Source organism: Python bivittatus, unplaced genomic scaffold, assembly GCF_059951505.1.
Source record: "Python bivittatus isolate LINGU-HERP-01145 unplaced genomic scaffold, Pbiv_v1 ctg000330_np1212, whole genome shotgun sequence".
Lineage (NCBI taxonomy): Eukaryota > Metazoa > Chordata > Lepidosauria > Squamata > Pythonidae > Python > Python bivittatus.
The window spans coordinates 49,871,007-49,886,311 of record NW_028277058.1 but is presented as its reverse complement, the minus strand read 5'-3'; the positions used below and the strand labels follow the sequence as shown (position 1 = coordinate 49,886,311).

Below are 15,305 nucleotides of genomic sequence, written 5' to 3'. Positions count from 1 at the left end.
AAACCAGTGGCAGGTTTGGAGGCTGATTCAGTGAGGATTTTAAAAAGTTTCTGCTACTCAGTAGTTGTCAGGGGGGCAACAGATCTTACATCCTTGCTGGAAAGGATTGCGATGTGACGACAGGAAAAATATAGGCTGCTAGCTATCCTTGTATGAGGGTGTGCCCAGGGATTGGGCCTACTGACACTAGAAAAATATGTGACCTAGCTACCCTGTGTAATGAAAATCTAGCCATGGCTAGATCAAAGTAGGTCAATATAAGTAGGGGATATCTCCAACCCCCTACATGCCATTTCCCCCTGCAGCTGTCTTTACCAACCATATTCCCCTATCCAAGGTTCCGGTGAGGGTTTTGTTTCTATTTTTTGCTGTTGATGCAGCTAGCCAAGTCAAATTTGGTCTCAATTATTCTTCCTTCCTTGCAGAACATAGATTCTGAGCCTCAACACCTATCCCTAATGACCCTCTTTGGAAAGCAGGAAAAATCAAGCTTATACCAAAATGCCTCAGAGCCATCTCAGAAACTCCACCAAGACACTTTCCCTCCGAGGCAGGGAGTTGTGCGCTCTTTGTCTTACGAGGAACCTGGAAGACACTCACCCCCAGCAGAAAAACAGCTCTGCCCAGCTATTCAAAAACTGATGGTGCGTGGGGCAGAGCTTCACCCAGTCTCTGAGCTCCCGGAGAACCGCCTCTGCGAGAATGGCAGCCACCCTTCTGCGGGAGAAGCTTTCGCTGGGCTCTTCCAGCCCGTGGCTTCACCGAGTATTAGGACCTCTCACCCAGCCCAGAACACAGCCAGCACACGGAGCCTGCTCCAGCAGTTGCAGAGCCAGTCGGAACAGACAGCTAAAGTGGAAGCCAACAGCATAGGACTAGCAAATTCAGCTGCACCAGTCTTCAGCAGGACTCCAGCCATCTCCTCAGTGGCCCAGGTAAAGAGCCTAATACAGCCACCCATGATGTACTTCAATGGTTCCCTCCCAGGCCAAACGTTGGGAGCTCAAGCTCTTGGTAAAGAACAATCCAAACTTCCTGGGCAGCCACTTCCTCTCTCTGGGAACCAGTCTGGAAATTCTGGTGTAATTTCACCTCAGGAGCTGTTGAAGAAATTGCAGATAGTGCAACAGGAGCAACAGCTGCATGTAGCCAGTCGGCCAACCTTGGCAGCTAAATTTCCTGTAGTTACGCAGGCCACCACCACCACTCTGAAACCTTTGGATTCTTGGATGAACAAGGCTTCAGCTACAGAAAAGCAGCCCCCTCTTCTTCAGGTAATTCAGTGATAAATGTGATAGCATCTAAGATCTGAGATTCTTCGTCAATAGGTGGTTTGTTCTCCTTTTACCGTTCAAAACAGACGTAGATCTTTTCCGGCATCAGGGACAACACACTAACCCTCTAAACACATTAGTGCTTTGCAAACTCTCCTGCTCAGCTCATCTAAGCAAGCGCTTAGGGTAAGCCTTAGAGACTTTCCAAGCACTCACAAGAAGGATTTGAAAATCCCAGGTGTGCATGTGGGAGATTTTTTTTTTCCCACAGATGAGATTTCTTTAGGAAAAAATATAATTTTGTGTTGTCTTTGAATAACAGCATTGGATAACTTACAGATAATCCTTGACTTACAACCACAATAGGGACCTTCATCATTAAGTGGTGTGGTCATTAAGTGAGGCATCACGTGACTGCACCCAATTTTATGGCCTTTTTGCCATGGTCATTAAGTGAGTCACTGCAGTCGTTAAGTGAGATATGTGACCACAACTTGCGACCTTCTCTGCTGGCTTCTCCACTGACTTTGCTTGTTGGAAACCAGCTGGGAAGGTCACAAATGGTGATCATGTGACCATAGGACACTGCAGTCATTGTAAAAGCGCAATAGTTACCAAGAGCCCAAATGGCAATCACATGACCACGAGAACCAGTCATAAGTCACTTTTTCAGCGCCATCATAACTTTGAACGGTCATTAAATGAATGGTCGTAAGTCAAGGACTACCTGTAATTGGTTTATAAATGGTCATTTCAGATGTTCTAAGGCATGCATTGCTTTTGCCAAAGTGTATTTGCATGAATCTTACAATCATAGAAATATAGAGTTAGAAGGGACCTTACGGGTTCATCTAGTCCACTGTTTCCAGTTATGACAATTTCCAGGTGTGTGGACTTCAAATCACAGAATTCCACTGCCAAGGGTGGGAAACACTGATCCATTTGAATCCTCTGCTCACTGCAGGAACCAATGCCTATCCAGCCTCTGCTTGAAGACCTCTACTGGAGAATTCACCATTTTATATGGCAACCTATTTCACTGGCCAACAGTCAGGAAGTTCCTCCTGATGTCTAGTCTGATCCTCTTCCCTTGCAATTTTCACCCTTGGTTCTGGTTATGCCTTCTGGGGCAGTAGAAAACAAGTCTACTTTTTCTGCGTGACTGTTCTTCAGATATTTGAAGGCTGGTATCACATCTCCCCTTACATGTATTTTCTGTAGACTAAACATATCCAGATCTTTTAACCATTCCTGAAAGGGCTTGGTTTCGAGACCTTTCACCATCTTGGTAACCTTCCTCTGAACTTGCTCCAATTTGTCACTGTTCTTGTTGAACTTTTCAAAAGACATTTTGAAATGATAATAAGATCCCCTTCTGCCCTTCCTGCTTCCATCAATACTAAATGGTTTAAAACTTCTCAGAACGTTCACACCTGAATAATGGGCTTTGTGTTCTTAGGAGAAATTGGCCTTTGATTTCTTCTTTTTCTTATTACCTGCCATTTGTCAGCCCCACCCTAGCAAGTAACAACCAAGCATATCTTTAAAAGTAAAATTGGGAAAAGACCTTATCCTTAAGCTTTGCAACTTGAAGTAATATAAAGTGTGAAAGCACAAGTGATGTGAAAAACAACAATTGAGCAGATGACTCATTTTCTGTTTAAGGAATTTTAAAAGGATGCTTATGACATTTTCATTGGAATTAAATGGGGAAAAAGACACTTCAAGACAGAATGTATAATCACTCAGTGCCATGTAATTTTTAATAAGCTTTCTGATGTTATTTATTGTATAGATCAGTGTTTCTCAACCTCGGCAACTTTAAGATGTATGGACTTCAACTCCAAGAAGCCCATACATCTTAAGTTGCTGAGGTTGAGAAACACTGGTATAGATCATAAAAAGTACACCTAGATAGAAATAGTGGACTCTTTTATTCCATAACCAGGACTGTGTTGGCGAGGAGGAGGTCTTTATGGTTCTGGGATCCCTTGCAGGGGGCATTTGCCATGATGCAGTGTTCCCAATCTGTGAAAGTTGAGTTGCCCAGGAGCAGGGGACAGACTATCCTAAGCATAACAGGGTCTCCAATTGCAGTGCTTAACATTTTTCTATAGATGATAGCAGGAGCGATTTACTTACCCAGGAGAAAGTAAAGGGATATTCTAGGGACACCGTGATAGGCTACGTCTGCTCCTGATGATATCATTTTCTGTCAGAACCAGGTTTTGCTACTTGTGACCAGTTTACTTTGCTCCACAGAACAAAATCACCTTTTCTTCCATAGCTTGCCCTCCAGAATCTTTTCATGTGCAAAAAAGGCAGCTTGGTCTTTGCCAGGACCCCTGAAAAACTGTGCTTCCTGGTGCTTCAACAAGCATTGCTGAACACACTGGTGAAATTACTCTCTCACTACTAAGATTCCCAGGACTTGATTTTCCAGGTCATCAGTAAGATTAGCTCCCTATTGTAACTTTCTGTCACCTTCTACATTTATCAACCATCGAGCCCAAAAATCATGTCAGGGCATAAGGAGATCTTGGAAATTATATTTTCCAGAGAACTTAATGCTGTAATTCTGCTACCTCATGAAATCTAATGCTATTGTGTATAGAAAGAGCTAGTGCAGAATCCCAAGTTTATTGTAAAGTAACATTTTGACTTGGCTCGTAACTAACAAAAAGTTACATAGAAGGATGTTCATATGTCAAATTCCTAATTTCAAATATTTTATGGCCATCATGCAGCAAGGTATACAACCTATTGAAGACAACAGGTTGAATATTATTGTTATTCTGTGTCATAGTGCTCTGCCTTGCAGATAGACTGTTTTGTCACCCTGGCTAAGGACAAACATTTCCATCAAATAATGTTGGCAGACTCATGTTTACAGATGTGCAGGCAAATCAGAGCAGACCCTTGATAATAAACACACCCCCAAAATCTGTTCCCTAGAATTGTTTATCTTCTGGAATTGCATCTGTTCCCACTGCCTTTCAGAGGACAGTGGACCAAATTTTACAAGGTCTGTCTGGTGTTGCCTGTTGCCTAGACAACCTCTTGAATATTGAACTGAACAAACATGTATTTAAAGAACTCATCATGATTTCCTTCAGTAACTAGAGTCTGTTTGTACTTCCTTACCAGTAAGCACCTCATAAGTCTTGTTTCAAATTGGCTTGTATTGCATCTCCATATGGCTTAAAAACTATAATCTGTAGAATGAGGCTCAGCAGAGTAGAAATACATGTTCCTGAAGCAATTAGCAAAAACAGGACATAATTGGATTTGAATTTATCCAGAAAATAGACACATCTGATCAAATTTAAATCAGATACATAGAGATTGTATGGCAAAAAAAAGTAATGACTAAAAAAAATTCTACTTAAAATTGTTTAAATGGAGTCAGTTGGGTCTTTGGTCAATAGAGCCATTAAAGGTGTATTCAAGTTACACCGAGAAACTCAGTTTTTTGCTTATGTTTTCATCGTGAAGGATGAATACCATGTGCCTGAACTGGCTCTTTGCAGTAAGGAAGCCTGAAAAAGTGAAGCAGATGGTGATGAGGAGCTGAAGTTATGGGGATTATTGACAAATTAAAAGTAAGCAACTCAGTGGATCCAGATGGCATCCACCTAAACATTCTTAAAGAATTCATATGGGAAATTGTTTATGCTATTTTAGCTATTTCAGATGTGAAATTGCTAAAAACACGCATATTGACACAGCGTCCGAGGGACTGGAAAGTGGTCAATTTTTAAAAAGGGTTCAAAAATTACAGGCCAATTAGCTGACCACATGCTATGAGTAGATGTATGGGAAGTAAAGAAAATTACCCTGAAGCATGAAGAAAACTAACAACTATAATGTGAAATCTTATTGTGCTTATTTTTTTAATATTGGAAAGAAGGCAAGCAAGCAGGTTCAGGGCCAGAGTACATAAAATCATCCATTGACCATATAAAGGGCCAATTTGGTGTAGTGGTGAAGCCACCAGGCTAGAAACCTGGAGACTGTGAGTTCTAGCCCTGCCTTAGGCATAAAGCCAGCTGGGTGACCTTGGGCCAGTCACTCTCTCTCAGCCCTAGGAAGGAGGCAGTGGCAAACCACTTCCAAAAATGTTGCCAAGAAAATTGCAGAGACTTGTCCAGGCAGTTGCCAGGAATCAACACTGAAGGCATCCCCCAACCCCCCAAAAACCCCACATACACATATTGACAATACGAACAAAGAAAGGTTTTCCTCTGAGACCATTAGATCTTAGGAGTCATTTGCTGAATCAAATTCTGGCAGGTTCAGAACTGATGAAAGGAAGGACACACTTATACCATGCATGTTAAAGCTATGGAATTGGTTGCCTTCATCTGTGGTGATGTTTACCCATTAGGCTGATTTTAATAGGGTGCTTCTTATACAATTCATGGAGGTTAGGGCTTCCAGTGACTATGTATCTTGGTGGCAGTAAAGTACCTCTTGTATCACAGGCAGGATTGCCTTAGATATCAGTTTCTGGAAGCGACCAGGGAAGTACACTGCTGTTTTCCTGTTCTGCTGGTCAGGTTCTTGAACACATCTCTTTGGCCTAGAAGTGATCCAGATTGCTGGACTGAATAGCCTATTGATCAGATCCTGTTGGGGTTTTCTGATGTTTAGTTCTAGCAGTCTGTTTTGGAAAATTCTCCAGAGAGAACTTGGCAGGAAGGAGAACTTCCTCCACAGGTATCTGTTGACAACAGCAATTGGGGGGCACAAATAGAGTCGAAAATAATGGAAAGAAACTCCCCAAGTAATTTCAGCAGACAATGAATTCTTGTTTTGATTCTCTTAAACAAAAAAATTAATTTATTAATCTCAGCATATTATTTTATGGTCATACTTGGAATATGTCATAGGAGGTTATTTTCTCCCAAGGTTTTAATTTAGTTTGAATGGAGAATGCTGTGCATGCTCAGTTACCCTAAAAAAACCCAAAACCTTTTTTTAAGAGTCAGGTAAAAGAACTGTCATTTGAAATCAGAGGACTGTGGGCAGAGATCTGGCTCTAAAGTGGGGCATTCCTTCTCTTTTCCTGAAAATCCATTTGATAGATAGATAGATAGATAGATAGATAGATAGATAGATAGATAGATAGATAGGTAGGTAGGTAGGTAGGTAGGTAGGTAGGTAGGTAGGTAGGTAGGTAGGTAGATAGATAGATAGATAGATAGATAGATAGATAGATAGATAGATAGATAGATAGATAGATAGATAGTTTTTATTGAGAGTTTTAACACCAATAGTAAGAACTAATAAAGTAGAACGGGAAAGAAGAAAGAGAAAGGGAGAAATAAAAGAAAAAGCTAAAAGTCCAAAAAAGAAAAAGTAGAAGAAAAGTAGAAAAAAGAAGATATAAAAAAAATATTTAAAAAAATGGCTTCCGATCTTCACAGCAGTTATAAGTACAGTGGTACCTTGGGTCACGAACTTAATTCGTTCCACGACTCTGGTTGCGACCCAAATTGGTCGCGACCCGAATCAAATTTTCCCATAAGGTTCAATGTAAATACGGTTAATCCGTTCTGACCCCTACAAATTTGGTCGCCAACCGATTTTGGTCGCGTCCCGAATCAAATTTTCCCATGAGGTTCAATGTAATTACGGTTAATCCGTTCTGAACCATATGTATTTTTTTTTTTAAACCACAAAAGTATTAAACAAAATACAGTACAGTGCAGTACAAAGAGAGAGAACGCTAACCTTGCTCAAGGGGACTTCTGGCGTGGAGGACAGGAAGGTGGGTGGGGAAGCAGTTATTGCTTGGAGGGAGAGTCCCCCTCCCTACAGGAAGCCACGACCACGTGTCACGGCAGGGAAAATGGCCGCGGATCCTGTTCGTCACCCGATGCAGAGTTCGCGGACGGAAGCAAAATTTTGCGAATGGTGCTGTTCGTGACCTGAATTGGTCGTGAACAGAAGCATTCGTGACCCGAGGTACCACTGTACATTTATATTTCAACCTCTCTCTCTGAGGTCACATCATGACTCTCTTCTTTCTATAGTCTATCTGGTCTAATCATCAACACCATAAATCACAATTTTATTTTATTTTTTTACACAAAAAGTCCATAGGGAGTTTCCTGAAAATCCATTTCTGTGTGTCCCCCTGAATGCCCCCGTCCCCTCCTAAGTTAAAATTGTCTCCACACATGAAGGCCCCTGGATCCATTACTACACCTGGATTCTGGTGGAATATTCCTAAGCTTTCAAACTTTCTTAAGGCAGAAAGAATTTTTTTTCTAGCTAAAGCTGCATATCAAGTTTTCTTTAATTACAAAACTTGTCCATCATCAGTGGAGGTCAGCAAGATGAGCTGGCCATCTGTGTGGTATTTCGTTGTTGTCTCCCAGTTTTCTGACCATGGTAATGTGGTGTGATACACAGCCTGCTTTCCAAACAAGGCTGTAGTTCATAACATGGAGTTGCTGCCAAAGTATATAACTGGTGGCCACACATAGTCCACCCTGGCTTCGGACAAAATGAATTAACGTCGTCTAATGAATTGAAATGTATATCAAAGACTAGATTCAGCAACTAATGCACTTTCTCATTTAATTTAACAAGTTGGTTGGAGTATTAGACTCCGTGATTGAATGCATTAGTACAGCAGCATTTAATATATTTGAATTTTAAACCCTGCATCAATCCCCAGTTTGATACATGTGAGGAAATACTGGCTTTTGTAGACAAACGGAAAATCCCATGGTATCTCTAAGAAAACAGCTGGTTTTGGAGAGAAGATCTCTGAAATTAATTTGGATTTTGCAGTCTCCCATCCAGCCGTTGCTGGACCCCAATCTGTTGAACTTCAAGAAGGTGATTGCTTCATGACCCTAAAACTTGGATATCATTGTTTCAGATAAAAAATATTTATTTGCTGCTTGGTTAAGATTTTGGCCTGGCACTGGAGACACAGACCCAAGTTCTAGTCTGCCCTTAACCACAGAAGCTCACTGGGTGACTGAGTCAGTCTCTCTCTCTCTTAGCCCAACCTACCTTACAGCATTGTTGCTGCAGGGAAAAATAGGAGAAAGTGGTAGGTATACCCTCTTGAGTTCTTAAGTGAAAGAAGGGATATAAATCTAATAAATATATAAAATATGAAACATGAAAATGCAAACAAGAGGAAAAAACTGCATTTATGTACATTAGAAAGTTGTAGAGTTTTGAATCTCCTGTAATTCGGAGACTGCTACTTTATGAAACTCAAATTTTATTCAATTTGGTTGGGCTTTTTTTTTTTTTAATTCTTAGGTTATTAAGCACTGTTTCCAAGTATGTGGACAATGACTGCAAAAGGTCAGAAGCCAGTGTCATGGTGAGGCCTGTAGTCCTCTGCATAGCTCATTAGTATGTTCCATGGCTACCAGGTTTCCTTACATTGTGCAGAATTGTGCAAATTAGCTTTACTTATACAGGTTTTATTGATAACATGGAATTTGCACCACCCAAGGCACAGAATTTAAATGTCATAGAATGAAGTCCATATCTGACTCTTAAAATGGGATTAGAAAGGTACTGTGGAGTCCTTGGGGTTCTCTGAGCTTGTTTATTGCAACATCTACACACTATTCAAGAGAGACAATAAAAAGGAAACAAAAAGACGAGAACATCTGCTTGCCAGCAATCATCATCCAGATAAGCAGAGATTAACACCAGACAAACAGTCAAGCAGTCAACAATACCCTAATCTTAGAACTACTAAGGAAAAAAACCCGACCCCCACCAACACTGGCAGGGCAAGCTACTGTATATAAACAGAGGGCAAAGCCCACTCCATTCTAGTACTGAAGATGTTACCTAGCTGGGTAATAAAACATTTGCAAGAAAACAACCAAGCTCAGAGAACCCCAAGGACTCCACAACCCTGAGCTACATATATTCTCTTCTATTGGTTAGAATAGTACCCTGGAGATGATGGAAATTATAAATCAGGCTCTTTGTTCCTTCAAGGTTTTTGCAAGCTGTTGATTTCTCTTTCAGTACTCCTGAGCATAGACATTATTGACTGGGTAGCTCATGTTAGTATGAGACGTTGGCACCCTATGCAGCTATCTCAGCTATCCAAAGCCTGGTGCTGCAGCTATTTGGCTTTTGTTGACATGTTAAGAGTATTCAGATGACAAAACTGCAATGGCAGTAGAATCCACAACTGGGTGAATTGCTATCAAGGCTTATACTTGTAGCCTAATGTTAACGCATAGGTCAGCCACCTTCATATCTAATTTGTCCTCTTAGCCAATGAATGCTTCAGTCACCTGTGTGTTCTAGCTGCTCATCATCTTGTATGAATATATCCAGTCTATTTCCAGAGGATCACAACAAAAAATAGCCTTCCTCCCATTGGATAGGTCATTTGGTTCTGGTCCATTCTTGACCCTGCCCACCATCTTCAGCATGATTCTTCTCCTTGATCCTCTGCTCTGCGTAAACTATACCAACCCTCTTCTGGATGCACCTCAAATCAGAAATGACTCCCCGTTTTAGAGTATGGCTGCCTCCAAGATATTTTACTGCCTTCTCAGGCTGATTTTAGTCCAGAAGATTGACTGCCTTTTATTAACGTAAAACTAATTGCCTCATCCTACCTGTTTTTAATACTGAGATTAGTATTATTCAGTCTCAGGTTTGTATGTATATGAGGGATGAATTTGAATTCATGTGGTAATTCAGTTCCTTGTGTATTGGGAGTAGGTCATCTCACCGCAGCGGATTCCTGCTACTGTAGCTCCGTCACTACTGATGTCCCCAATGGTATTTAGTCAGAGTGCCCCACTGCTGCCGAAACCAAGTGAAAGTGGATGGCTGCCAGTTGTGAATCAAGAGAGTACTTCTGGGTCAGCAAACCTTCTTCTCCCTCTGCAGAATTCTGAAGCAGCCATCCCAAACAGCAACCCACTAACAAAGTTACAGCTACAGGAAACGCTTCTGCATCTGATCCAGGTAGGCCATCCATATTTCTTAGCCACCTATACTTTTTCTTGATTATTGTGTTTGTACATATGAGATAAAAAGATTTGGAGTGAATTTTCACCAGAAAGCAAATTTTATTTATTTATTTATTTATTTATTTATTGCAGAAGGTCTACAATGTAGTCTTCTTATTGCTATTGTTAGGTGCTACAGTGGAATTACAGCGCAAATATAACATTGCAGTTATACAGTGCAATTATAAGACTGTTGCTGTTAATTCAGAAATTCTTCATATTCTGAAATTGACCCATGCTTTTGGAAAACCACATTATAATCATGCTAGCAGGAACATTTTGGCGGATATGCTCCACCCCCTACCCAAATTATTGCCTATAGTTCTTATGACAGTAACTAGAATCTCTCCCAAACTTGATGTAAGCTATCTTTTGTCTGTGATAGCTTCATTAATATATATTCCTATTATCTGTTCTATGAGGCTAGCTAGAAAACGTCATTTGATTGGCCCATGACTGTTCAGTGAGCTTTATAAATGAGAAGTAGGATTTCCTAGCACTAGCCTTAGAGCAGGGGAATTCTGGGAGTTGAAGTCCACCCATCTTAAAGTTGCCAAGATTGAGGAACCCTGCCTTAGACTACCCATTTGGGTGTCCATTGGTACTAATGTGTCCATGAACACTTCTCATGATGCTTGCATGGCTTTCTGACAGTCCTGTTCTGTTCTGTTCTGTTCTGTTCTGTTCTGTTCTGTTCTGTTCTATTCTATTCATAAATGAAAAGCTAGCATTCTGAAAATAAAGCACCATCATCTAGAATCATGAGCTCATAGGCTTTCCTTTAAAAACAATTTTTTCAGACAATCTTAGAAAATAAAAATGCTAAGAAATCTTTGCCCTAGAGCTTTTATATCTGGGCTGCAAAATTTTTGATGACCACTACATGGTGGTAGCAGAGAGATATATAACATTCTAACTGAAATCTGGATTTTTGCAGCCTAGATATAATGGCCATATTACTACCCAGTGTTTTATTTGAGAGCATGTCTACATATTTTGTGAGATCCAACTTGGGGAGAAAAATCACATGGCTTATTTGTTGGTTCTTTGTGTGTGTGTGTGTATGCTGTATGTGTGTCCTTGTTTGCCAGTTGTTGGGGTTTTTTTTAGCATCTGTGAATATGTATGTGTATTTTAGGTAATTTGTTTTGTTTTTCATGGAGTGCCTGTTTGACCTGTTTTCTGTGCATATGCAGATGTGTGTGAGGGCTGCAAAAATCCTAATCCCCCAAAGTTTTAAAAAAAGTGACATTTTGATTTCCTTGGGATTCTTTTCAATGTATGTGTTTGTTTCCAGAATGACGACAACTTCCTAAACATCATCTACGATGCTTATCTTGGCAGCGTGAGAAAAGTGGCACTGAAAAAACCCATCTGAAGCATGACATTTTAATTAAACGTAGCCTGGTTTTTGTGTTTGGAACAGTAACACAGAGGAAGGCATTTTTAACCTCCTGCGAGACTTTAAATGATGTTCATTGGAAGCATATATTGTACTAAGAAACTAGTACACGGGATTCATAGTGCCTTCCTGAGGGTTTGATGACGTGTGAAGATAAGATCAAAATATCTTATATCATGATTCCTTTTTTTAAAAAAAGAAGAAGTGTAGATGTTCACAGGAGCCACCCCTTCCATCAAAATGACAAAAGCAGCATGATGATGTCGTGATGCAAGTTCCTCCCTTTTCGTGCGTGCCTACACCATGATGCGTGTACCCAAGGCGTGGAGCTTGTGTGTGTTGCATCCGTGCACTTCTGCTTTTGTCTTCTTTTTTTTTTTTTTGTCTTTTTTGCCTCCCACCTGAATGCCACTGCGTTGCTGATATGCTGGCTCGCATAAAGATTGATCTGATTGCTTTGGTTTTTCCAGTCTTTGGTGACGTGTGTTTTTAAATGCATAACGGCTCTTAATTACGTGGGCACTGAAGAGCCCTGCATGCTTCGAAAACTATTTCAGAGAAGTGCTTCAAGCTTCACGTGAACGCAGCACCTCCTTGCTATTTGATAAAGCTGTTTCATTTTTTTTCCCAGGCTTCTGCGAGAGCAGGACAAAGGCATGATGCTTTAAGGAAACCACTCATCAGCTCTTAAAGCAGCAGCGCCTTTTTTTCTGGCTTAGACAGAAGACTGAAAAAAAAGGAGATGCTCAATGAATAGGAGAGAGTTGCTTGGTTGCACAAGGTTGGAAGCCTTCTTCATTTTTGGAATGTGTGCAGCCCTGGAATTTTGCTGGGAGTTCTACTTTGAGCTATTTAGAAAGAATAATACTCTTTATTGGCCACCGGGTGGCAGAATAGCTCTGTTGTTTTGAAATATGTAGCCCTGTGAAGTCCATTTTAAGCAGGTGATTTCTACAGTTATATGAGAGATCTGCCCTGGTTTTTCTCTATCATCTCAGCGGCCAGCAAGTTGTTCAGAAAACAGCAAAGCTTACTTGATCCCGCATGATTTCATGAAGGTAGGGTACCAAATCTGGATGATCACAAGAGGGCAGCAAACAGTTTCATAAAACTTTAACTCTTTGATACTGTGTAGTGGTTATTTGGACTTTTGTGCCCCAAATCTGTTAGCTCTAGTAAAGGAAATGAGTGCATACAATCCAGCAGCCTTCTTAACACATCTGGAGAACTCTAGGCTAAACTCTAGGCAATTCTTTCTGTCATATCACTTCAGTGTTTCATAAACAAACACCATCTGGCCCCATCCCCTGGAACTTGCTAACTTAACTGGAGAATGATTTTCATGTTTTTAAAATGGCGTTCATACTATGAGTTAGAAATGGCAGCGGGGAGAAGGTTTAGGGCTATCAGGTACAGGCATCAGGAAAGAGATACGGAAAACTTGAATGGATTTTTCAGCCCAGATCTGAGAGCCATAAGAAGATTAGAGTAAGGTTTATTGCTGTAATAAATGTATATCCCATGAGTCCAAGGGGCTGTAGATATTTATGTCAGTTATTCTGTGTTTTATGGGAGCTCATCGGTTGCTAAAGTATCTGAAAGAGGGAGCCAGTTAAGAGAAATACAGAATTCCCATGTCAACTATGGGGTTTGGTTAAGACACCGTTTGGATTATGTTAACTGCAATGAAACCCAAATTTATCCACAGTCTACAAACTATGAAAGATGTAAGATTGTCCTCTTTTTTAAAAAAAGAAATTGTAAGTAAGTCTTTTCTATTTTGTGATGACATTATAAAACTATACTTGTTCGAAGTAATCTTTTGTTTCCAGCTGTTCTTACCTTGTGATATATAACCTTCCCCAAGCTGCTGCTTTCCATTTGTGTTAAATTATAATTCCCAAACTTCCCATCCTGTACGGGGATGTAAAGGTTGTAGTCAAATATATCCGGAGGAACTGTGAGGTAGACTGATGTAGAAATAGGCCAACTCCTGTTTGAGATTCTTTTAAGGGATGGCTGTATTGTTTTAAATTATTCTATTAAAACCAGGACAAAGAATGAGTCTGTTTCACTATGTTGTTCCATGAACAGATGGGCAATAGTTTCGGTGATCTATTTGTAAAAAAAAAAATAAAACGAAGAACACATACTTTTGATTCATCTTATTTCTGCATCGTGCTTTTTGAGATCTGCCATTTTAAGTACTGAATTTAATTTTCTTTAAATATTCTAAGATATAAGTTCAACACACAAAGGATAAGGTGTTACCCAGTTTAGTACATAGTTTACTTTTGGGGGGGTTTTAGTTCCTTCGAGTCAGTCTTGACTCCTGGCAACTGCCTGAACTAGTCCCTTCAGTTTTCCTGGCAAGATTTCAGAAGTGGTTTGCCATTGCCTGCTTCCTAGGGCTGACAGAAAGTGACCGGCCCAAGGTCACCCAGCTGGCTTTGTGCCTAAGGTGGGAGTAGAACTCACAGTCTCCCAATTTCTAGCCTGATGCTTTGACCGCAACATCAGACTGGCTCTATAGTTTACTTTAGACGTATCTAAAACCTGAAATCAATTATTCATCTGCTTGTCAGTTGTAAATTATTTATTTACCGAGATGAATGGAAGTTCACTATTAGAAAAAGAAGCTTATTCTTTCTGAACTGAGTGACTATTAAGGACAGGTTTTGTTAGTTCCTAGATCTCAGAAATTGCACCCAGGTAAGAATGGGGGAGGGGGGGGAATGACAGAGAAGATAACAGGTGTGCTGTTCCATAGGGCAGCAACCACAACAGAGAAGTCTTGGGCACTGCATTTTAGGAAGGTCATTGACAAACAGCAGAACAAACAAAATGATAAGGGGCCTTGAAGGAAAAACTTAGGAGGAAAGTTGGGAAGTCGTAGGTAGGTTCAGCTTGAAGAAGAAAAAACTGCAGTGATAGCATTATGGACAGAGCAGAATTATTCAGTCATTTTAGAAGACAGGACATGAAACAATTGGTTTAAATTGCAAGGAAGCAGATTCGGGTTGGAGAGCTGAAAAAAACCTGAAGGTAAGAGGGTCACAACACTGAGCTACATGCTTTTTAATACTTAAGCAAATGGAATATATGATCTAATCTCTTTCATTCGGAGAAATGAACCTATGAATTAAACCTCAACAACAGCAATGGAATAGACTGCCTAGGGAGGTGGTAGATTCTCAGCTGGAGGTTTTTAAACAAGAGGCTGGATGGGCATCTGTGGGGGCTGCTGGCTTCATGCCCTGGGTAGGCGTTTGGATTAAATAATCTAAAACACCTTCCAACATATACATCTATGAGATAAATCTTGTCAGTAACTTTGAATTCACTGATGCTGTCAACTTCCCATGAAACTGTTGGCTGAAATAGTTAGGAATGGACAATTCACAGCAAGTACAGAGCCACAGGTACCCTATTACTGCTAAACGGTCTTGTCTTGGGCATTGTGCATATCAACGAGGAATTTTAATGTTTACCATAGACTTTAAATTATCAGTCAGATGATACTTGCAAGTGATCCCTACGGCATTCTATCAGCAAGCACCAATTTTACAGTATGGTTAGAAGGCAAGGGAAAGACCTAATGGTGGT

General features: G+C 40.5%; 1 protein-coding gene across 1 annotated transcript in view; it reads left to right on the top strand.

Moving 5' to 3' along the window:
• Nucleotides 1-13,844, top strand: part of DCP1B (decapping mRNA 1B) — a 49,733-nt gene extending 35,889 nt beyond the window's left edge. The window contains exons 7-9 of the mRNA XM_088141263.1: nucleotides 426-1,274; nucleotides 10,005-10,253; nucleotides 11,595-13,844. Of these exons, the coding sequence (XP_087997389.1) occupies nucleotides 426-1,274; nucleotides 10,005-10,253; nucleotides 11,595-11,675 (1,179 nt within the window). The 3' untranslated portion in view covers nucleotides 11,676-13,844. The remainder of the gene's footprint in view (nucleotides 1-425; nucleotides 1,275-10,004; nucleotides 10,254-11,594) is intronic.
• The last annotated feature ends 1,461 nt before the right edge of the window (nucleotides 13,845-15,305 follow it).